The following is a 24,565-nucleotide window of genomic DNA, read 5'->3' as shown; positions in this document are numbered from 1 at the left end:
TAAGTAGGAAATCTTGAAGTTAATAATACCTCAGTTTTATTAAAGTACTTCCTTTGTTTTCTATAGTTCGCTTTAAGTAAAACTATTAAAAGAAAAAGTTTCCCGTTTTACTACAGATTTATTGAGGTTTTTGAAAAATGCAAACACGTGTTTCGGACGCAACATGTGTCCTTCTTCAGTGTTGTGCTATGAAGAGGCTTGTCCTATTTACCGAGGCCAAAGCGGTAAAACAGTAATAAGAACGAAAACTCGTTAAACTTCAGGAACTCACAGCGAGAATATAAGAGCTTCGTTAGGTGTTCGAAACGAGACTCTTTTAGAGCGCACTGTGAGGAACTGGATGGCGAAAGAGAGGCTGTGCAGAGTCCTTAAAAAGGATGAGTCGGCCAAGTTAGACCCTCTTAGAAAACCCGACGGTACTTTCAAGAGCTCGAGACTAGAATCAGTACAGACCCTCCTGGAAGTACACCACTAGGGAGAACAGGTGAGAGAAGTGGTAGGGGGAGAGTTGACGGTTCTTGCAACCCCTTCAACACACAAGTGCTGTAAAATGAAACACTGAGAAAGCGGTTGTTACCTATGAAAATGTGGGAGCTGCCATACTATCCTTTGAACATTTCAAAGCACCTCGCATTGATGACATCTATCCAGCAATGCTAAAAGAGCTTATGGAGCACTTACAGCAACCTCTAAGAAATATTTCTCGAGGATGTCTTGATCTGGGCTACGTGCCTTCCTCTTGGCAAAAGGTTAAGGTAGTCTGCATACTGAAACCTGCGAAAGATGACTATACACATCCAAAGAATTTCAGACAGATCAGCTTGACTTCATTCTTGCTGAAAGATTTGAGCGTCACATTCGTGGGAACGCACTTAGGTCGGACCCGCTTAATGAAAACCAACATGCTTATCAGCATGGAAAGTCTTGTGAGTTTCCTCTTCATTCTTTGGTTACAAAGGTAGAGGATGCAAATCTGAATGGTGAGTATGCGATGGGGGTGTTCGTGGATATTGAAGAGGCGTTGATGCTGCCAAAGCGCATGATGTTGATGCTGCTTTCATTAAGTGGATCCATTCTATGCTAACGCAGAGGTTGCTGTGTTTTGAGATGGGTGTCGATCGTTATCCAACAGCAGAAGCAACGAAAGGCTGCACTCAAGGATATGTTCTTTCGCCACTTCCGTGGAGTATGCTGATCGACTCACTACTATGCGAGTTTCAAAATTTGCCAATGCACGTTCAAGTTTATGCTGATGACGTGGCTGTGCTTGCTGTTGATCGGGATCTTGGAACGGTTTAAAAATGTACAACGTGCCATTGATCTGATAGACTCTTGGTGCCTCAGACATGGTCTCTCAGTTAATCCAAATAAAACCACAATGGCTTTATTCACAAAAAGGAGAAAACTAGATGGACTTTGCCTCCCTGAGATGAGGGGTACTACCCTTCAACTCTCCGAAGAAGTGAAATATCTGGGAATCACTCTAGATAAAAAACTTCTTTGGAACAAACATGTAGAGATAAAGATGAAACGACCTTTCACAGCTTATGGGCTGTGCAGACGGACCTTTGCTTCGACATGAGGACTCAGGCCTCATCTGGTAATGCGGATATGCGTTGCTATGATTAGGCCGATGTTTTCTTATGCATCCCTAGTGTAGTGGGTTAAGTTGAGACAAAAAAGTTTTCACCGTAAACTAGCCGCACTGCGAAGAACTGTATGTCTGGGTATCACTGGTGCCATGAGCACGACATCCGGCGCAGCTCTGAATGCAATACTCAATTTGCAGCCCCTGGATATATTTATTCAAAGCACTGCAATGAGAACAGCTCATAGACTAATTCGATTGCATCTATGGAAAAACAACGGATGTAGGAGACGCAAAGCATTGGAAGAGTTACTGGGAGTACTAAATCCAGTTCCTGCAATGCCTTCCGATTCTCGTTGCCCTGAAACGTAGAGAGAACTGGGAAGTATCAGAGGAATACGGAAGTCTTCTACACCGATGGCTCAAAAACAGAGGAGGGTTCGAGAGCCGCAGTCTACCTGTCGAATAAAAACGAAAAGTGGGCTTTTCCTTTGGGACAATATGCAACGATTTTTCAAGCCGAAGTCTATGTGATCTTAACGGCGCCAAACTGGATGATTAACAAGTGGTTGAAGGGCAGGCGCATCGCAATCTGCTGTGATAGCCAAGCAGCATTGAGAGCGTTGAGCAGTGCTTGGATCACCTCGAAAATCGTTCAGAAATGCAGAAATCGTTTGAACTCAATCTCTAGATTCAATACAATTGAACTACTCTGGGTACCTAGTCACTGTCTCGTAGGGGAAAATGAAATCTCGGATGCTTTAGCGAGAGAGGAGTCAATTTCCCCCATACCGGAACCGGAACCAGCAATTGGAGTACCAGTAGCATTGGCTAAAGCTGTCATCAAAAACTGGGAACAAAGTCCCATAATGACAGATGGCAGAGCCTAAATGCTGCCAGACACACACGAAACTTTTCCTGTCAGAACCGTACCGTGCGGTACGCATGTTCCCGCAAAGTCTATCCTGTCGAAAATCAGGAGGACTTACAGTAGTATTGTGGGCATTCTGACAGACCTTAATTTACTAGCTGAGCACATGTTCAGGATAGTAATCATTTAAAATGATACGTGTCCATCCGCGGAGCATTTCCTATTTCAATGCTCCGCCTATGGATGCATCAGACCCTAGATTTTGGGTGTCGATGTTCTCCAGTCGCGACGGGTAACATTGCGAGTCTGGGATGTTAAGACCCAGTTTTTCACAATCAACATAAATTTTATCCCTATCTATAAACATGGCATTTATCTTATCGTTGATGATTACTATCTATAGTAAACCGCTATATCTATCGAGCATCCCACAGGCAACCAAAGCGTTTGAACTATCTCTCCACTTCAGTTTATCATACAGAGAACCCATCCCCAGAAAGCCACAATCTTCTACTAGAAGTAACTATTCATTATGGCTAGCTAAGTTAGACCTTTGATCATTTTCGAAATACTTTAGGAGAGGTATCTTCTCACTTTAAATCAAGTAATCATGGAAGACACACATATTTTCCACGATTTTACCAGATATTCGGAAGCAGCGTACATACAGGATATATCCCAAGGAAGCTTTCTTAATACAGGCATGATATGCGATGAAATTTTTAGTGAACTGTCCCATCCCAACGCTTTGGTTGTTAAGTATCCGCAAATAGAGATCATCGAGACGAATCGATTTCACATAAACTAATGCTCACAAATTGCTATCTAATATAATAGAGAAAATAATAATTTCCATAGAGGAGCTCAAGGTATCTTTCAAACCGATCACCACAGCAGCTTGCGACCTTTCTCGTTTCACTAAAAACAGCATACACCGTTCCTAGCTTTAACTCCTACACAAGAAGACTTCACACAGGAGATTTGTCTCCTGGTGCATTGCTTGAATTTGCATGGTGGAAGAAAAGCATTGTACATTTTCGAAGTTCTTCAATCACCTGCTAGTGGTGCTAACATCGCGTTTGTGATGCCTAAGATGGGGAAACGTACATAAAACAACCATTTAGGCGTCATCAACAAACACATACCTATTTGGATTGACATTCCATGCCGCCTAGATTTCAATTTTCTCCTGCTGTATGAAGTCTTCTTGATCCTATGCCTCCCTCCATCTTCTCCTATCTGCTCCATCACACTTCCCAAGATTATACAAAGGACAATGATCGGAGTTTTGTTGTCTTTCCTCCAAAATACGTATGATAAGTTCCATAAATTTAACCGTGGGGTAGATTGAGTTAGTGATAAAGGTATACAAGGGTCACCTTTAATGACGGCACGGTTCAATCATTTAGCACTTCCACATCTTCTCTTTACATTAACTTGACATTACAAACTGGGTGAATCTATAGCCATCTATGCAACACTGTTGTTGCTGGTTTTCGGGTGCTTTTTTCGACGTTTGGTTAGGCGACGGTCTCCACCTACTACATTTTGGATCAGATCGGTACTAATTGATAATGAAATCCCTTTATTACTTTATCGCAACTTTGTTCCAGCTTCCAGGAAGTAAACAACTCCTTCTATCCCGGATAATCCTTTCAAACATTTCCCCAACCCCTAAAGTTCCCACAATAATATTTATTGCCCTCGAAACTTGTTCTTACTCTAAACTGCTTCCAATTATTTTAGTCATCCAAACTTTTATAACCTCCCATAAAGTTCACTTGATTGTTCCTATCCCTCACTTAATACACAATATCATTTACTACAGCAATAAAATCGGCGCCTAGGACGAAATGCCCTACCGTAACCTCGTGGCGGACTGACAGGGTATTTACTCCTTAAGTATTCACCATATTGCGTAAGCCCCGAAGGCATCCAATGGTTTATTATCGCCACGTCAGAAAAGGGATTTGAATTGTGAAGCTGCCGACATTTTAACAATTTTATAGCTTACTTTCTTCCTAGAAATTGATTGCGGTCCTTCGTGGCGTAAGGACAAAACCCATGTGACAGCAAAATCCAATCACGGAATCTGCACGGGCTCAATATTTAATTACGCAAAGTAAACTCTTAGCGAGGAAATTTCATTAGGAAATAGTTGAACCTTTATTTGTTCACCGCAGTTATGTCCTTTGAGAATGTATGCGTACCCACGAAAACAGGATCTGGATGTTAAAAGATTCAGAAGATAGCTTGAATGCAATTTATTTGGTTTTAGTTGTGGCAAGACAATCATCCTCACATTCATCCATAGACGAGACTGAATAGATCTTCATGGAATTTTCTGCTTACGTCCTTTATGGGGTTCCCGCTGAATGTGATGGGGGAAACTAAAAACTGGATTCGGATACGTGAGAAGCTGAGTACAAAAGCAGCTACATACCTTAAAACATTCATATGAATTTTATCTCTGGAAGAACGTAGCTAATAGTTAAAGTTTTTATTAGCGGCGAAAACATTCAGATTGAAACTCAAAAAGGATTTCAAAAACGGAGATAATTTTTCCACAAGAACATAATAGCCACGTTGCTGCAGGCAGCAAACTTAACACATAATAGTTTTTATGGTTCACAATTTTCGGGGAAAACAGAATTTTACTTCGGTTTTGTACGTATTATGACGAAAGTATCTCAAATGTTTTTAAGAGGTTCCAATATCAAAGTAACTTTCAAGCAAGTGTTTGTGATATTCAGCGAGGAATAGCCTAAAGTTTACCCTTAAAGTCAACACAGTTTTAGCATTAAAACAATACGTATAAGATCATATGTAAGTAAATACCACTCGAATGTCAATAAACGTTATATAATTAATTATATTAGTACGTTACGCAAGGCGATCTGGTCTGATTATGCTTCAGGTTAAGGTTGCGTAATTCGGCACGTCCCCACACCCCCTTTGAACGAGTCAAGAGTATGTAGGACCGGGCTGGGAGTAGGCTCATCGACCTGACAATGATCTACTTGCCAGTTGGTGATGTGTTAGGGGCAAGCGGATTTGGTATGCGGATGTGTCGAGCAACCGCTCGGGGATTATACTCCCTGCATTGGAGAAGGTGACTCCAAGCCAAGGTGAAATAGCATACGCCAAGGGCTGCGGAGCTTGGATTTTAATATGTGAACTCTGAATACCTTGGGCACTTTCAGTTGGTGACCGGGCTAGCCAGAGTGGGCATTCCTCCCAGATAACTAGTGTGACCAAGACATGGACTCACATAAAAACACAAAAACAGAAGATGGAAGAAGGTAGAGCTGCTGGCATCCAGCCAGTACAGTCCCTAAACTGAAACTAACCCCAGCAACCTCGCGGGATGAGGCGGTAGACAAACTAATGGTTTCCACCTTGAAATCTACTGCTGCCTAGCTGGGTGTAGCGAATACCTAAAACCGTCGACGTCGGGGCCCCGCCCAAAAGCAAAGACTGACAAGAATGTCGATCACGGAAACCGGCTAAGAAGCGGAGCCCATTGGAGTCCTACCTTAGAACCAGTACTAGTGCATATTCTGAGCAAGATTGCGAAGAATTAGGAGGCCAGTACTGTCTGCTAGCGAGATGAAAACGACCTCGTTAAATACCGATTGTTGAAGAATATAACAGAAAACTCCTGGCATACAAGTAGAAGGCGAAACCCATGACTTTAAAATGCAATCAATCTCAAGATGAGACGAAGAACAAAAACACAACACTTCCTCCAGAGTTCGCAAGGGCTGGCACGCTAAGCAACCTTTGCAAACAGCAGCAACAGCCAGTCGACAGGCTACGAAATGCAAAATCCTTCAGTGACGTGGCCAGGAGTCACCTACGAACGACGCTGGTGGATGGTAATTCCGCTCGTTGAAGGTGTGGACCAGTGTTGAGACCAGGTTGCCGGAGATGGTCATTGAGCAGCTCCTGAACGATAAAGAACACATGGAAATCATCCCCTTGCTTCGATTTCCAGAATTCCCATGAACGACGGGACAGTTATCAAGGAGCAGGAACCTCAGGCAAAGAGTCCAGCTTTTATGCTCCGTATAAACGGGAAGTGCCTGGAATTACTTTAAAAGCCGGATCACAAAAAGCGTTTCTGAGCCAAGAACGCAAAGCCAAAAGTCCAGTCCGCGAAACCGGACGACGACCGGTATACAGTCGATGCAAGTCGATGGTCCGAGGGGATTGACGAATCCCCTACGCAAGCAGCTCATGCTGAGAGTAGCGGAGATAAATGTGCAGCACTCGAAGTGCGTCTTACCTAATCTACTGGTCTTCCTCTTCCGCAGCACAAGACAGGTTAATCGGAGTAGCCGCCATGTATCCTCGCGAAGAAGAGTCTGCACACTTTTCTGAGTCCAAACCTGAGCTCCAGCGACCTAACCGTGGTCAAACTGGAGCAGACGGGGCAGAGAAGGTGTATATTTATTCGGCTTACATAGCTCAAGACCAATCGGCTCCGCCAGAAGAACTACAACACTTGACGTGTACCATAGCAGCATAGAAGGCCAACCTGTTGATAAGCCTCGACGCCAATGCATGATGTACGCTTTGGGGCAGCCCGGAAATCAACGAAAGAGAACATTCTTTGACTTTATCATTATCACAAATCTACCGGTGTGTAACACGAGCAATACACTAACCTTCAATTTTGCCAGTGCGGAGAACTATGACGGTAGGAAGTCCTTGATATCATCGTACTAGAAGAACTGAAGAATGTTTGACATTTTTCATTTTTCAGTTTAGATCTCGCCGTAGAGATTTCCAAACCTTTCAGATACACCAGGAGGATTGACTGGAGAAAGTATGGTCAAGTTATCAAGAACACACTCCCCGGTGCGCAAAATGGTAAGATTGGCACGACGGACGAACTGGAGTCAAAGGTCGGGGCTCTTCAAAATGCATTTGAAACCGCCTTTAAAATCTTGTACCCAGCTTTATATAACAAAAAGACATTGACACCGTAATGCAATTAAGATCTGTCCAGCTTTAGGAAGCTGACCAGTCAGATTATCAATATCTACTAACGGATCTGCGAGACTCAGTAAGATTCTGTTCCTTTCTTACAAAGTCGGAAGGCTCCTGAGCGGAATCTTCTGGTGAACTCCTGGACCTACTGACTCTGACGCACTTCCTAATGAGCAAAACTGTGAGCCTGGATGGTATTCGGCCCTAGGATATAATTCACGAATCTCAGCACGGTTGGGCGGTCACTGTAGTACAAACAGCATACTCTGGATATAAAGAAAGTATTCAATAACGTTAGTATCAACAGCATCTTACGCATTGGAGGGTATTGAATATCCATGATAAGAGCTAGGATAATCCAGGCGGATTTAATAGGTAACAGAGGCACACCCCAGAGTGGTGCCACCTTTCCGGTGCTTCGGTTCATACTGATGGGCGAAATTCTACGCAAATGGACCGGAACAGTGTGAAGGGAGTGGCGTATACCGACCAATGCGTGTGATATTGTTGTCAAAACAGAATTGATGCTACTCACTACCAAGATCAGGGCACCCGAATTCCACCTCACGCGGCTAAATAAACAAAGATTGGTTCTTTCCGCCAATGTACAGGATCTGTTTGTATTCCTCGATACGAAGTTACACTGAAGAGTAAGTAAGGAGACTGAACATAGAACTGCGGGTTAAGGATGTTTGTCTGGATGTACACAGCTGTGGCATGTCGCATTATAGGGTAGTAGTTTAGTTTACTAGGGAGAGCCGCAGCTCCGATCACTCGGGCCATTGTTAGGCCCATTGTACTATTCCCGTAAATCGCCTATTCAATGGCTTCCCACCTACGGCGTTTACAGGCTTTAGCGAATCTGAGAACATTCTCCAGAAGCAGAGAGTGTACAAATTATTCATTGAAAAAAAAACCTTACCAAGGTGTCTTTGTCTGAGATCTGAGGAGGCCGGGCAGCTGCATAAAAAGTAAAGGGCCTTCTCCTCCTCCTCCTCACATTGACTGCACATAGTTCAAACCACCACCTCAATCTTTTGCATATAGTAGTTTAAGGAGCAGTGTCCCGTTAAAAGCGCTACTAGGGTTTTCATGTCCAAATTCTTAAGGGACAACAGAAACACCGCTCTAGTGACCCCAGGCACATTCACAACGATTTTTGCCTGCCGGAAAGAGATCAAATTTCTCCAATCGGCTGTGTGAATCCTTGAAATTTCACCCTTCAGAGTAGATTTGACAGTGGGTGGCCAGATTCCAAAATCTGGTTCTGGCCCCACCATTGTGAATGCAGATCCTCGGCGAGCCAGTCAGTTTCCTCATTACCAGCGATGTTAAAGTGTCCCGGCACTCACATCTGGAATGTTTCTTTCAGTCGACCAAGATTTAGTAGCACCTGATGACAACTCCACACCAACTGGTTTGATAGGTCGTTGCTGTCTAGTGCTGATAATGCCGCCCGACTATCGGAACAGATTCGAATGGTGCAACCCCTCCATTTTTTTCGCAGTCATTCTTCTGCTGCCAATGACATGGCATACATCTCCGCCTGGAATATGGTCGTCACTTTTCCGAGGGGTCGGGTCAGTTCTATAATCGGATTCCCCGAGAGCACCCTTGCACCCGATCCGCCCTCCATAACTGACCCGTCGGTGAAGATTATTGGCCCCTCCCTTATTTGATATCGGTCTCGGGATTGCTCAAGTGGTTAGCGAACTGGCCTGTCATAGCAGAAGGCCGCGGTTCAAAGATCACTGGTGGCAGAGAGATTTGTTATCGCGATTGGATGTCGGATCCCAGTCGACTCAGCTGTGAATGAATACCTAAGTAAAATCAGGGTAATAATTTTAGGCGGGCGGAATGCGGACCAATTGCCTCCTACAGTGCGTTACGGTTTTAAATGAAGTGCGGTAACACACTTTAAGATCCTAATCCAATATGGGTTGTTGCGCCAATGATTATTATAATTATTATTTGATATCCCACATGGTCCTATTCTGTGAAAAAAATGCATGTATGCACCTTAAACTAAACAGGAAATGGCGCTACTTCCTATATGTAAAGGGATTCACAGGCCACATATTCTCCCCAAGCTTCGTGGCAATAAATCCAGCCGTCTCTGAGTAAATCGGTTGCGCCAGGAAGACAGCCACACATTGAATTGATTTCAATAAGGTTTTGTTTCACACAAAACCGTTCTCGACAAATTGCGTGTTAATCGGTGTAGCCGTTTCTGAAAAAAGTGCGTGTGACAGAAAGACAGACAGACGGGCATGCAACACTTATCGAATAACATCAGGAGAAGTAGCATATGTACTAGCAGGGATAATCCCCATAGACATCTTGGCAAATGAAGGTCGACATCTGAAGTAGGCATTATCATTATCAGTGGCAGTGACTTGCCCAGAACTGAGCGAATTAAATATCTCGGGTCGATGTTATCAGCCAATGGGGAACTGCGTTATCAAATTGTCACGCATTAGCGCAACCTGGATGAAGTGGCGTTCCACAACTGATGTTCTTTGTGATCGACGTATCAACGAACGTCTCAAATCCAAAATTTATCGCAGCGTCATCCACCCTGTCACTCTCTGTGATTCTGAGTGTTGGCCGACTATGAATGGCAATGAACGGCGTTTGTGGTATTGGAGACGAAGATGTTGCGTTGGACCAGCCACGCCATGATCACATCCGAAATGAGGATATCCGCAACCAATACGGGGTTGCACCAATCGTGGAGAAATTGCGAGAGGCGTCTTCTATAGTATCGCGCTAACGATTGGTCTGAACATCAAAGTCGATGATAAGCGTCCAAAAACGGCGGCCGCAACAACAGTGGCTTGATTCGCTGAATGGGAATTTGAAAGCCTGAGGACTGCTTCCTGATCAGGCGAATGACAGAGAAAAATGGCACAACCGATCACAACAAGCCGACCTCACTTGTGAATGGGGCAAAGGTTGTAGAAGAAGAAGGAAAAATTGTTACAAATGTATTTTCTGAAAAAATAATTTTCGCTGATTCTCCCACAAAAACCTAAAAATAAATTTTACACGCTAAGAAAGCTTTAATGATTCGACACCGGCGTTGACTATAAAACCAGATACGTTTCGCAAGGTCCTCTCCAAAATTCATACTTCATTTTGCTTTACACCGAACGATAAGCTTTTATTCTACAACCACATTCCATTTTTCAACAATAACACTGGCATTATCAAAAATTTACTCAATATCCATTCACCTAAATGCCTCATAATGATAGCGATAAGAACGCTGTGCGCCCGACCATTTTTGTTGTCAGCAAGAAAATTCAATCCCAAACATCCCTAGCTACAAGGATCAGTTCTAACATCTGCCATTAATAGAGGATGATTCCAATTTAGTTCCGTTCTGTTCAGCTCCTTTCATCTCGCCTGAAATTGCGTATTACCTCATGCTTTTTGTATTAAACCTGAATTTATCTTCCATTTACTTACAGAGAGCGTCGAGATTCACCCCATCACATCCAGACGTCGACATCAACGTGGAGCTGAGCTGGATCAAATTCAACAAGGATATGAACTGCGCCCCCATCCGCCCACGCAATAGTCCTTACCTCCGTCATCGTGTCACTTTATCATCAAAATTGTAAGAGTTTTGGTATCGTTGGGAAGGAAATAAAGAAGTACCATTACCGGGTATCCGGACTCTCGTCGTTTCGACTGTGATTGGCATCACAGCAGCAGGGTCGGGTTATGCCATCCCGGAGCCCGTCACAATGGCAATCGCGAAGGAAACAATCGCTTGGCAAGCTTCGACGTGCCCATCCCGCCTCAGGTGCCACCTGGAATGTACAGGTTGTCCGGGGCAAGATGACATCGAAATGCCTATGGCATGCATGTCGAGCCCTCGCCCTCGGTATGGTGCTGATGCTGTTGGGGGCAGGAATGGCCACTGTAGGTAGGTACATTTGCTATGACCGTGAGAATCATCGACTAATGTTCTAGACATATTAAATTAACGTCCTTCCCACACGAAACAGTGGGTAATTGAAGGCTATTTGGTAGGACGTGATATTTGAACTGATGAGTGAATGTGAATGCCCTGGAGTAATAACTCCAATTTGTACTGAGTGTTCATAAAAGAAAACATGGAATTCAAGAGAAGTATGGAGTAAGAGGGTATGGCTTACGGTTAATAGCTTATTCTTTAGACTTTGTTTTGAAAAAAGAAAATGGCGAGCAACCTTTTATTGTTCGAATAATTAGTTTGGCTGTGAATGAGTATTAAAAATTAGGAAAGTTTTATTTGATATCTCTATAACATCTCTAGAACAGGCTGGAGGTGCCAAACTTGAAAGAAGCAGAAGGTATTCTACACTTTTTAGGATTTAAACATTTGCAGAATGATCATTTCCACTCGCAAGAGTTCCCACCAAAATAATTCAAAGTATTCCCTCGAATAGTGTTTCGTCAAACTGTGCTCGTAGTGTGTTAGCAGCTTATAACGTACTCAAAGGATATAGTGCCGAGAGAGAGAGCCTCTCCATTCCACCCAAATCAGGCCTAAAACCGGACTAAATGGTACAATACTACCGATCGGAGCTAGCTTAAGATGCTTTAGAGGGTACATTCTTTTTGGCCTTGATACAACCGGAAAGTTGCTATTTTCCCAAAGATAATTCCCCCAAAAGTGATACACTAGGGGTAAGGTTTTTACGCAGCAAATGCCACCAACAGTTCCATGGAGTTCAATGATAACAATGCAGGCAAAAGGGTTGCTTCGACAAGTACTTTATGAACTACCCCCCTTTTTTTGTATCGCCGGAATTTGAAATTTTAGAGAAACACTGCTGCGCCAGGTTTCAGCAATGTGTGGAATTCTTATCAACTACGAGCACCCCATTCTCCCCTTCTTCTTCTCCCATGGAATTGCCGGAACGCGGTAGTTCGCGAAGAAGACTGCGCTCGAAACGATTACCCTTTCCCAAGGTCCACCTGAATTCTTTTGATTAAGAAGTTCACCGCGCGAAAATTTCCTTCCGACTAAACACTAATTCCATGACAGTGATCTGAGGGCTTATGCTGATTTGCAAAAAGTCGTCCAGGTTGCTCCCCTCTGTGGATCCTCAGCTATGCAAACACCTTCAGGGCAAAATGGAGAATCATCCAAATGGAATCGCTCTAGAAACATTGAATCGCTGCAGACATTTCTTGTAAAAACTTAGTCTGAACAGGCATTGGGTCAGATTAATCTCGACGTGTCCCCGCGACAAGACGCGCTTAGTTCCAGTTAACCTTAAATCATATTTACCTTCCTCCGATTGTTCACACATCTTTCTTTTTCTCACACCCTTTATTGTAAAATTTCTTCATGGGTTTGTATGTAACGACTAAATGGATTTGGCGATAATCAACGGCCATTCTAAGTATCCGGAGACCAGGAGGGGAGAGCTACCCCAAAAAACTAAAATAATGGAGAAAATTACCGTGAAAGTCCGCCCACAAATATTGAAGCCCCATCGAAGTGTTCCGTCGACATGTGCTTGCTTGCCTCTATGCTAGCTAGGTTGGGGAATGTGGGGGAGGGGGTCCTTAAAGAACTTCGAATCCTCATGTGTCATCATACAAAAGTTCACGTAACCTTCTAACCGATTCGTGGGTCCCCACCGGATCCTGAAAATCTAACATTGCGCATGCGTACTGAAAGATCAACACTGCTGCACTCAATTAAAAACAAAACCGAACAAATGGCTTAATAAGGAGGCCAGCATTCCAGCTTTGCGTCAAAGTCCACCAATTCGATATCCCTGTCGTCATCACGCCATCTCAGAAGGTTCTGCCATGACTTTTTTTTATCACCATATATATTGCCCTTCTAGACTTTCCCGACTAGATAATCCTTATCCTTATCCATTAGATTAGGCGACCCGTCCAGCGTGATCCATTGGGTCGGATTTTGTTCACAGCTAGACGGTCATGATATCGCTCACAGATTTTGTGGTTATCTAGGCTACACAATCGTCCATCTTGTTGTAGGGGGCCAAAAATTCTTTGGGGGATTCTTTTCCCGAAGACGACCAAGAGTTTCCAACTTTTCTTGCTAAGAACATAACGACTGTCAAGATCATTGTCTTGTACAATAAGAGCTTTAACCCTATCCAGTTTTTGTGCGCTAAATAGGCTCTGTTGGCTGCCAACAACCGTCCGCAGAATTTATCCCCGTAACTGCTATCAGTTGTGATTTTCGATAGTAGAAATTATCAACGGACTCAAAGTACTAGACTCCTGTCTTTACTGTTCAGGTTTGACCAGTGCGATTTGATATTGTTGGTTGTTCGGGTTTCAGTGGTGACGTTGTCACCATGTACTCCAGCCCAAGATTTCCTGCCGAATACCGCCTATTCGATCTGAATGAAGGCACATCTCGGATTGTTCTTTCTTTGATGTTTATATTGTCTGTATATGTCAACGGTTACGTCCGCTTAAAGAGGGTGGTATCTCTCGCATTTACCTCACCATCATGGATCACTTTTTCCAGGCCCAGGTTTAAAAGGAACCATAATAAGGCATCCCCTTGTCTTGGACCGTTGTTGATATTGAATGGTCCCGGGAGTGATTATTCTACTTTTACCTGGCCTCGCTCATTGGTCAGGGTTAGCTTAGTCAGTCTTATCAATTTCGTCTGTATCCAGGATGTGTAATTGGTCGCCTTCCTACTTAACCATCAGCTCCAGACGTCTTATTTTTTTTAGCCCATGGATTGCACAGATTTTCTCTTCCATGGTTGGCGGGACCTCCAACTAGCCGATATTCTGGTTGTTGAACAGTTCATCAAAATGCTGAACCCATATGTCCATACGGTCGGAAAACTTTCGCGGCTGATGCGGTTGCTCCCTGTACTTTCCGAGTTCACAGACTTTTTGGGTCTCCTAAACGTCCAAGTTCCGACTTTTTCTGCGATAATGGTCAAATATGCCTGTCGCCATATTAATGATAAATTTCTTCAGGTGTTGCGGAAGATCATTTGTCGAGGCTTCATCTCCAGGAGCTGTTTTCTGCGGTTATTGCTGCTTTCATTTCCCCCATGTAGGTGTTACAGAGGGTTGTGTTTAATGCTCATCTACGCCAACTTCAGCAACAATTCTAAGGGTACAAGTTTGACATTCTGTAGTTAAGTCAGTAAGGTGGTGGAATTTCTGGAGAAGGAACATTTCAATAGTATAATGGCACGCCCTACCGGAGACACGTCATATGGAGGAGATGGAAGCTAACTGTGAGCAGCTCAATATGTCCCAGAAGAGGCTTGCTAAACATTTTCTCTTGTTGAGTTATGGAATAATAAAACAATGACTTGGGGAATGGAGAATAGCCAGAAGTTCGGGACTCTTTGCATCTTCCACAGCCTCACCATTAGTGGTATATTCTCCGGGCGCCGAGCCTGCCATAAAGCCATTTAGGTTCGCGGTCAGCAATAAATTTAAAAGTTATCTGGATGTTCGGACAAGAGAGGGGCTGACACCGGCCTCGAGCGAGATTATCCCTTGATGATCACTTGCTTTACCTTGCATATTACATCCGAATCTTCTCGCAAGGGTGGAGAGCTTTGAAGCACGAGGTTCAACCCCGTCCGCTTTCAACATCCGACTATCGGGCAGCAGTGGACCAACTACCTTTCTGGTCAAAAGACAGACATCTTGAACAATTCGCCAGAAATTACTAATCATCTTTCGGTGGAACAGTCAAAGAACTCAGCAGCAGACTCCTCATTGACAAATATAGGTAGATGGAAAGGAGGATAGAACACTTTGGTAAATTCGCAAGCACACATATTACCCATCAATTCGCCCTTCCAAAACCACTTATCCATTAATACTGAGAATCTGAGGTGTTTTCCAGCGGGCAGAAAAAGGGAGAATCATTATTGAAATTTCAATGGCTTCAGTGTTTACCCTCACCTGATTGTCAGAGAGGATACAAGGCGGTATTGTTAATAGAGGTTAAATCACCATGTCAACGATATAGTGATCAATGTTGAGAGGTGGCGCCGTCCAATCAACACGTCGCCAGTTTAGTTGAAAATGTTCCTCTCTGGAGAGGCCCACATTTGTTTGTTTGTTTTTGGACTGCTTTCCTCGCATACCAGGCACATCCAACAACCATTTCATCCATCCCTGCTAATTGAATAGTCCACAGTTCGTTGTCATTGTTATCCTAATGTAAGCTATCGGAGCCAACGTATCGCCTGAGTACTGGCTCCGCCAGTACGAGACTGTTAAAATCTCCAGGTATGATTTTGATATCTAAGCTGGGTCAGGCTTCGTTGGTTCGTTCTATTGTCTCGTAGAAGATATACTTCTCCGACTCTGCAGTCTCCTCTGTATGGGCGTGAACGTTAATGAGGCTTATATTTCTAAATTTGCAGGCGCAGAGTGCATAGCCTTTCGCTTATGTTTACAGAGCCGATAACAGCAGGCTTCATTTTTTGGCTGTGAATGAGTGACTGAGTCAAATCAGAGCAGTAACCACAGGCGAGCGGTCTTGAAGGAAGCGCTCTAACATACTTCAAGGCCCTGATTCAATTGGATTGTCACGTTAACAGTCATTATTATTATTATGGACTACTGTTAAAAGTGAGTACACTCTATTGGACGACTATAAACCTACCACAATCGCATGAGAACTTTTTGCCCCGTCAATTGTTTCGCGCCTGTTCGCCATGGAATGATATACTTAATAAAAGATATGATCTCACCCTAAAGGATGACTTTTTGTTGAACTTGGAACCTATTCTTGTGAAATCTGCGCGGAGTGCTGAATGTATGAATGAATGATAAAGGTAACCTACAAGACCATATTGCGCTGTTGTCGTTTACGTGCATATGACAGCAGATCCCTTCCATTTGTCAGTAATAAATCACAATGCTCCAGGTACCTGCCATTACAGTTTATTAGCCATTTCTTTTTTGTTATGGACTCCAAAAGATCTGTCAAAAGAAAACTTTACCAAGGGTTCAAATAACCCATTCATCTTTCCTGACTCTTTACACGGTATTCCAAAAGGACATTATTCACCCCTTTAAAATAAACCCTAGCATCATTCAGTATATAGACGTCCGCAACTACACAATATAAACTCTGGAATGCTTTCTTACAGGATACTATGCTGACCAGCTATCGGTTGGACATGAAATCCGGGGGAATGCCACAATAAGAGTTAAGAACGAATCAAGGGGTTTCCACCTTAACAATTTATCTTATGTCGGCCCGATTGTAATGGGCTTCGGAGGATTTATCGTTGTAGCTGCGTGTGTTATGACCTTCGAAGCCCGCGATTCTGCGGCCAAAGTAGTTCCAGCACGTTTGAAAGTAACAGGAAACAGTAGAAATAATGTTAGAAGCAATACAAGCAGTGCAACATCAGCGAGGCGGGCTAATGGTAAGTACGATCGAATGCAATAACAAATTCTGTCCTCAACTAAAAAACTATTGAAGTTAATCAAAAAGTTTGGTTCAATCATTGAATGGCAACTATCATTTCAAGCGTATATATTGAAGAGCAAATACCTTCATCAACTTTGAGAAGGAAATGAACGGAGAGAAGCGTCAGGAGCATTGCTAGAATTCTCCATCCATGCATGCCTCCGGCAGCAGCTTTGATACAAAGAATCAAGGAAATCAAAAACATTGAACTATTTACGCTAGTTGCCATATATGTTCATATGTATGTAGATATCCAACCATACATGGTCCTTGTATGCAACTTCTCCCCACTGGCAGGGCTAGAACTACTAAGGCCACTATTGAAAAGAAGCTCAAGTGAATGATTTAGTGCTGAAAGTGGTGCTTCTCTAATTTTGCGGCGCCACAGGCTTCTGTATGGATAGGATGGATGGTAACAAGCAGAATTCAAACTTTTTGCTTTTCCTCTTCCACAGAAATGATGCACCAAGCAACACGGTGGGATTATCATTTAGGGGTTTTTCGCACATCCCCGGCAGATCCCCCGCAGCCCCTAACACCCATGGATAGACAAGCGATGACAGCGGCTCTTATACATTTTTCAAAGACTTTAGGGTAAGATTTTTTTGCAGCTATGGTTTCGTGATTATTGGCTTTATTTTGAAATGGGATAATATTTGAAAAATGCATCTAAAAGTTTCGAAAGATGTCATTGACTGATATAATATGAACTTGCTTCATACTAGTATCCTAGATTCTACTGAAAATTTCAAGTTTTTTGCAACCAAAATTAAATATAGTCATCCTCAATCAATTGTTTGCTTGGCATGTTTTCACGCACCAGCCGCAAGATGATTCGCTAAACTTCACCAGCACCTTATTAATCTTTTTCACAGTAATTCACCACGACAATCACCCAAATCACGCCGAATCTCACGAAGTGGTTCCGTGCCCAATCTCACATCGAGCCAAAGTTTAAATGTCAATTCAGCACAACTATCGCCATCATATCGTAAGAAATTAGCATTAGGTCAGGGCTCACACCATCACCATCATCAGCAACATCACCACCGTCACGGCCATCAAGGTCGTCACCTTCCCAATCACAAGACGAATCGCATTAGCAGTAGTTTGATTAACCGAGCATCACGAGAATCGACCAACTCACTTCTACATCCTGGAATGTTACAATACCATCGACATGCCTTATCCGTGGACGAGACAGGACCTTACTTTAGATCGAGTGTGACACCGCACGACTCACAATCATCGATGATTATCCCAGATAGTCACGAGGCGCGGATTAGAGATAGAACCTTCAGGTCGGATACGGCAAAGAAACATGTCCTTGCCCGACAAAAACCAATAGAGAAGGAAGAGCCCCATAGTCCAAAGACTGCTTACACCAACGGTAGGAGGTAAGTTTTTCAATATAACTCTGTTTTTAGCTCCTTTTTCTGTTTACAACTTCTGAACATCTTAAGGTATTGTAACAGTATAAAGGCTGCAAAGTTTGTGAATGTATAGAAGTATGTAATGCTATTAGGCACCTTTCAACAGGATAAATGGAATGAATAGCATAGACAAGATATGGTAGATATTGTGCAGGAAACGAGCATAGTGAATAGAAGGGATACTGAAGCAGAATGTTTATTTTGTGGAATAGCCAATTCGATGTTCAGAACACCGCATAATGGGAACTTTAGCTTTCTCAGGTAGCTTCCCTTCTTGTTATTAGGAATCAATATCGCTAGCTTTGGATCCAGAACTACCACATTTTCAACCTTTCATATTTTCAAGATTAGACCATTTTCAAAGTAAGTTAATGAAGGTGCATAGAAATATTAACACAACACGCATTTGTTTCCCTTTTGCATATATTATGGGAATGAACATTTTCTGCCCCAACTCCGCCATGGTATTAACATAGTACGCTGGTCCCAAGCCCAGGTAAAGAAGGAGAGTTTGAGGCAACATCCTCTGTACTATCCCCAGTAAAACAAAAATAAAATGCTGAGATCAGGGAAAGAGATAAATAGAGTATAGTTGGAGTTATTCCACTATGCTAAATCCTACCTGATCTTGGTGACAGGTCCCGCGACAGGCCGACCAAGAAAATGAATACAATGTCGTTAGAAACAAGATGATCAGATTGAGTCACAAGCTTCGGAGAAATGCTAGGGCGACCACCTCAGTCGATGCGACAGGACGGGCCCCTGTCCTGTCGAGAAATCGGCAGGGGTTCTTGACGCATGGACGGCGTCAGGACGTAAGCAAGTTAGTCCGAACAAAACAAATACGTGTCTGCTCGCTAAATGTTGGTATCCTAACTGGAAAGACAGAGGAACTTGCAAGACCCCTTCCGAAAAGGCGCATTTATATCTGCGCTCTGCAAGAAACCCGATGGTCTGGTGCCAAAAGCTGCGACATTGAACGCGAACGCGGTAAAAATGGCTATGAACTTCTCTATTTTGGTAACCCACACACTCAATATGGTGTTGGCATTGCCATCTCAGAGGGTGTCCGTGATGCCATTAAAGAAGTCGAACGATTTGATGATCGGCTGATGTTGAGTTCACCATTATATCAGCTGATCGCACTATTCACTTCTTCACCGCGTACACACCACAGACAGGTCGACCTGATGCCGAGAAAGATGCCTTCTGGCAACTTCTCGATAAAAAGACTTGTCACGTGATTGCCGGCGACCTTAATAGTCATGTAGGAGAAAAGGTAGACAGTAACAGGTGCCATGGGGGAAAGGGGTTCGGAGCACGAAATGAGGGTGGTGAGCGACCCCTGACAACCATGACCTTGTACTTGGCTCATCAAACGATTGTCCCATCTTCCTACATTTTATAGTGGGAACAGTAAAACACACATTGACTATATTCTCATAAGACGCCGATATTTTACAACTGTCACTGATTGCAAAGCCGTTCCCTATGAGACCATCGCACCTCAATATCGGCCATTGATTGCGGTCCTGCGAATTAAGCCACCGATAAAACAAATGGTGGCGATTTGGTGAGAAGAAAGAAGCAACGATCTCACTAACACGATTACCGACCATTACGAATGTTGAAGAATCGTGGAACCAAATGAAAGACACGATCCACACGGGGTCACCAAGCCGGGTAAGCGGTACATCAACCGAGATACTCGGCTTTGGAATGATGATGTCGAAATGAAGGTCCGTCAAAAGAAACGCCTCTACCACAAATTTTTCGACGATAAAACGCTTGCTAATTGGCAAATTTATAAGAATGCCAACCGGGAAGCAAAAAAAGCAGCCGCTGTCACCCGGACGGACCATTACAAAAATCTTTACAATAAACTGGGCACTCGCGATGACGAGAGAGACCTTTATCGATTGCCAAAAGCCGTAACGAGCGTACACAGGATATCGAACACTTCTGTTACGTTAATGACAAGAACGGTACTTTGCTTACCAACCATCGAGCCGCGACGGTTAGATGGCGAGAATACTTCGAGCAGATTTCAACTGGAGAATTCGTTCATCCTCCACTTCCACAATCATTGCCGAGATTTGGACCAGTTCCACCTGCCAGCACAACCTTATCGGCCAAACCAAAACCAAGTGGCCGAGGAGAACCTCCATAGTGGTGGCACCGGGAAACGCTGTAATCACTTCGGTTTGCCGGCCGTGATTCAGTAGACGAATGCTCCAAAGGCCTAATTAGGGCGATCAGACCCGAGTCTGCACGGGGACTCATCTGAAGTGGCAAATTGGTCACGAAACCTTACCAGGGGTATACTGGTACCATGGGAACCGGGAAAGCCTCTGGACTCACATACTTCGGGTGAACTCCTGTTGTATATGAGGACAGCTCGGTTATTTGCGGTTGGCCCCCTAGTGGGAGTTTCATGGGGGCTGTGGTTGTGCTCGAGCGAGAAGAGACCTTCGGGCCTCGACGTGGTGTTGCATATCATGACGGGTGCCGTACTCCCTAGTTCGGTAGAGATTTAGGTAATTCTTGCATCCACCATAGACTGGTACCGTTGGTGCTTGTCACAGCGGGGCTCTGATTGTGGTCCCAAAATCAATTCATATCTTAGGAAGACCGTAGGATTAAGTCTCCACGACAGCTACCTACGTTAAAACCCCAAGGACTTAACGCGCAACTGGTGCTCAGAGGTGGCGGTGAGAAAGACGGGGCGGCAACCCTGTCGGCCAAACCAGAACCAAGTGCCCGAGGAGAACCTCCATAGTGGTGGCACCGGGAAACGCTGTACTCACTTTGGCTTGCCGGTTGTGGCTTAATCACTACGATCAGACCCGAATCTGCACGGGGACTCGTCTGAAGTGGCAAATTGGTCACGAAACCTTACCAGGGGTATACTGGTACCATGGGAACCGGGAAAGACCCTGGACTCTCATACTTCGGGTGAACTTCCGTTGTATTTGAGTACAGCTCGGTTGTTTGCGGTTGGCCCCCTAGTGGAAGTTTCATGGGGGTTGTGGTTATGCTCAAGCGAGAAGAGACTTTCGGGCCTCAGGGTGGTGTTGCGTTTCAACACGGGTGCCGTACTCCTTAGTTCGGTAGAGATTTAGGTAGGTCTTGCATCCACCAGTATGAATGCTAAGCCATGTATTTGGTATAAACTGGTACCGTTGTTGCTTGTCTCAGCGGGGCTCTGATTGTGGTCACAAAATCAATCAGTGTCTTAAGAAGACCGTCGGATTAAGTCGTCAAGACAGATGCTCACTTTAAACCCTCAAGGACCTAACTGTCAGCGCAACTGAAGTCGAGGAGTCAATAAAACAAATGAAATCGGGAAAAACCACAGGAGCTGACGACATCGCATCTGAGCTCTGGAAAGCGAAGAGCTGGGACCCAACACTGTGGCTCAGTGAATTCTTTAATCGGGTTATTCAGGAAGAAAGAACACCATCTGACTTGCAAGAAAGTACCACTGGAAAAAGAAAGGTAGTCCAGCTGGATGTTTAAACTACCGTCCGATCTGCTTAGTTTCCCATACCATGGAGATTTTTGAACGCATTCTTGACAACCGTATTCGCGAAATAGTTGAAATAACCGTGAATCAAACCGGATTTTTCAAAAACTGCGGAACTACTGCCGTAATACACATAATACATGGAGAAACACCGTGAAAAGCGTCGCCCTCTTTACAGTGCATTTCTGGATCTAGAGAAAGCGTTTGACCGTGCGCCACACGAACTCATCTGGTATTCTTTACGACAACACTTAGGACCGGAAGAACTCGTGCGCTGGGTTCAATTGATTTACCACAATCCGAAAGGTAAAGTTCGAAGTATGGCGGGTCTATCAAAACAGTTTCGTGGTGTTCATCAAAGAAGCGCCCTCTCACCACTCCTCTTTGTTCTTGATATGGACACCGTCCAGCGCACTATAGACTGCTTTATGCAGATGATGTTTTCGTAGCATCTGATAGCAAAAATGATCTCGAGCAACTTGTCTAAAATGGAATGATCGCCTCATACAACACGGTCTCAGATTGAATCTAAACAAAGTTAAATTTTTGAGCATCGATCCCAATGAAACAGGCACAATCACTGTCAGCGGCAGTGATCTGCCCAGAACTGAGCGATTTAAATACCTCGAGTCAAAGCTGTCAACCAATGGAGAACTACGTTAAAAAATTGCTTCACGCGTTAACGCAACCTGGATGAAGTGATATTCCACAATTGCTATGTTGGTGTTCTTTGTGATCGACGGATCAACGAATCTAAATCTAAAATGTACCGCAGTGTCGTCCATCCTGTCGCTATCTATGATTCTGAGGGTTTTTTTATTTGGAGTAGGGTAGGGGAATGCGTTTACGCACAGAGTGTTGGACTCCCGCAACAGCACGCTGGCGGACTGCCAACTAAAAACCTCCCTGTAATCAGAAAACTAGCCTGGAGAAGTTTGACCCATTACTTCAGGTTAGCCATCCCGCTCTCCTGGCTTTGGGAGCCTTCAAGTTAGGGAATTCCTTTCACCAACGGGAGGGGAAGGGAGTTGTTGTTAGTTTAGGGAACCCCTTAGCGTCCGTCCCTCCGCCGTTCGAGTTTAATCTTCTTCGCAATAAGAAAAGCCCGAACATAATGCGCAATACGATTCCAGCTCCCAGCGCCCTTCTGCATCTCTCTGACAATGTTGTCTGGCTCCCTTGTGTCTGCATAAAGCTGCTGACGAAAGCCGTCCCACCTCTCGCAAGAGAAAAAGGTGTGTTCAGCGCCGTCCGCAACTCCATTACAGAACACACAATCAGGAGATCGCGCCTTCCCAATCCTGTGCAGGTAAGACTGAAAACCTTTTGTTGGGTAATCAATCTCACCGTGCGTTTTGTACAACCACGGATCTAATTTGCCGATGAGCCGGGCAGTCCATCTGCCCCTTGGCACATTTTGTCAAGAAAGTTGCCACTCGGTAAGGGTGCGTTGACGTTCTAGACGGGCAACCACCTTTCTTATTTTTTCGCCCTTACGGCGGTAGATAGCTTTGCGCTCCTTGGCAAGGAGGGGAACGGGGATCACTTCCGCGATCACTATCACAGCCGGTTCGGAGACGGTGCGATAAGCAGACGCCACTCGCAAAGCTCCTCGCCTCTGCACTTGAATGATGCGTTTACGATGCACCTCCTTGTCAAGGGCATCAGCCCATACCTCCGCACCATAGAGAAGAACCGGCTGCGTTGCTCCCATAAGGAGACGTTTCCTAATTGATATAGGGCCGCTGACATTCGTCATTAGCCGACTCAAGACCGCGACTCCATCTGCAGCCCTGTCCGCTGCTGCTTTGATTTTCTCGAAGAAACTCATCTTCAAGTCGAGCATTAAACCAAGGTATCTAACCGCTGGTTTTGACTCTATAGTCAACTGCCGATCGATATGGAACGCAGGGTCGAGATTCTCCTTCTGGTCAGGATGACTACTCCGGTTTTTTCGCAGCGCAAGGTTGAAACCGTGAGCAGTCATCCACCCGCTTATCCGTCGCATCAATATGATTCTGAGTGTTGACCGAAGATAGAAGACAATGAACGGCGTCTTGCGTTAATGGAGACGAAGATGTTGCGTTGGACTAGTGGCGTGATACTTCTGATCACATCCGAAATGAGGATATCCGCAATCGTTATGGGGTTGCATCGATCCTGGAAAAATTACGAGATAGGCGCCTTTGATGGTATCACAATTTGTGCTAATGAGAATTCACTTACCAAGATTGGTCTGAACATCGAAATCGATGATAAACAACCACAAGGCAGGCCGAAATAACGGTGGCTTGATACGCTAGATCGGGATTTAAAAGCCTCGAGATTGCACCCAGATTAGGCATTCGATAGAGCCAAATGGCGAAACCGATCACGACGAGCCGACTCCGCTTGTGAACGGGCTGAAGGCTAAAGGCTGAAGAAAAGGAATGATCATTTTCCGCCCCCGGAAATTTGATCTTTAATAATAACATTAAGAAATCGTACATCCTCTCTCTTTTTTTGTGCATAAAGAAGGCGCAAAAAGTAAGTACAAATAGTAAAATTATAGTTTTGACAGTTTTTACGAAATTTTCAGACACTATAGCACTACCCAACACACTGAATTTTTCAGCAACAACCCCGCACCGATCACCAACCTTCCACCTAACCTTCCAATTCCATTTAAAGAGCACAGACAGGACTTTTGTCTACGC

The 24,565-nt window shown here is 44.2% G+C and overlaps 1 protein-coding gene across 2 annotated transcripts in view; it reads left to right on the top strand.

Moving 5' to 3' along the window:
* The window catches only part of LOC119650372, a 165,026-nt gene that overhangs the window by 111,730 nt on the left and 28,731 nt on the right, over positions 1–24,565 (top strand). For both annotated transcript variants that reach the window (XM_038053104.1, XM_038053103.1), the window contains 4 exons: positions 10,928–11,388; positions 16,585–16,866; positions 17,366–17,504; positions 17,786–18,307. In XM_038053104.1, coding sequence (XP_037909032.1) covers positions 11,184–11,388; positions 16,585–16,866; positions 17,366–17,504; positions 17,786–18,307 — 1,148 coding nt within the window. In that variant the 5' untranslated portion in view covers positions 10,928–11,183. The remainder of the gene's footprint in view (positions 1–10,927; positions 11,389–16,584; positions 16,867–17,365; positions 17,505–17,785; positions 18,308–24,565) is intronic.

The sequence above is a fragment of the Hermetia illucens genome, chromosome 2 (assembly GCF_905115235.1).
Source record: "Hermetia illucens chromosome 2, iHerIll2.2.curated.20191125, whole genome shotgun sequence".
Taxonomy (NCBI): Eukaryota; Metazoa; Arthropoda; class Insecta; order Diptera; family Stratiomyidae; genus Hermetia; species Hermetia illucens.
The sequence above is the reverse complement of the archived record's forward strand: the minus strand, read 5'-3'. Positions and strand labels throughout refer to the sequence as shown.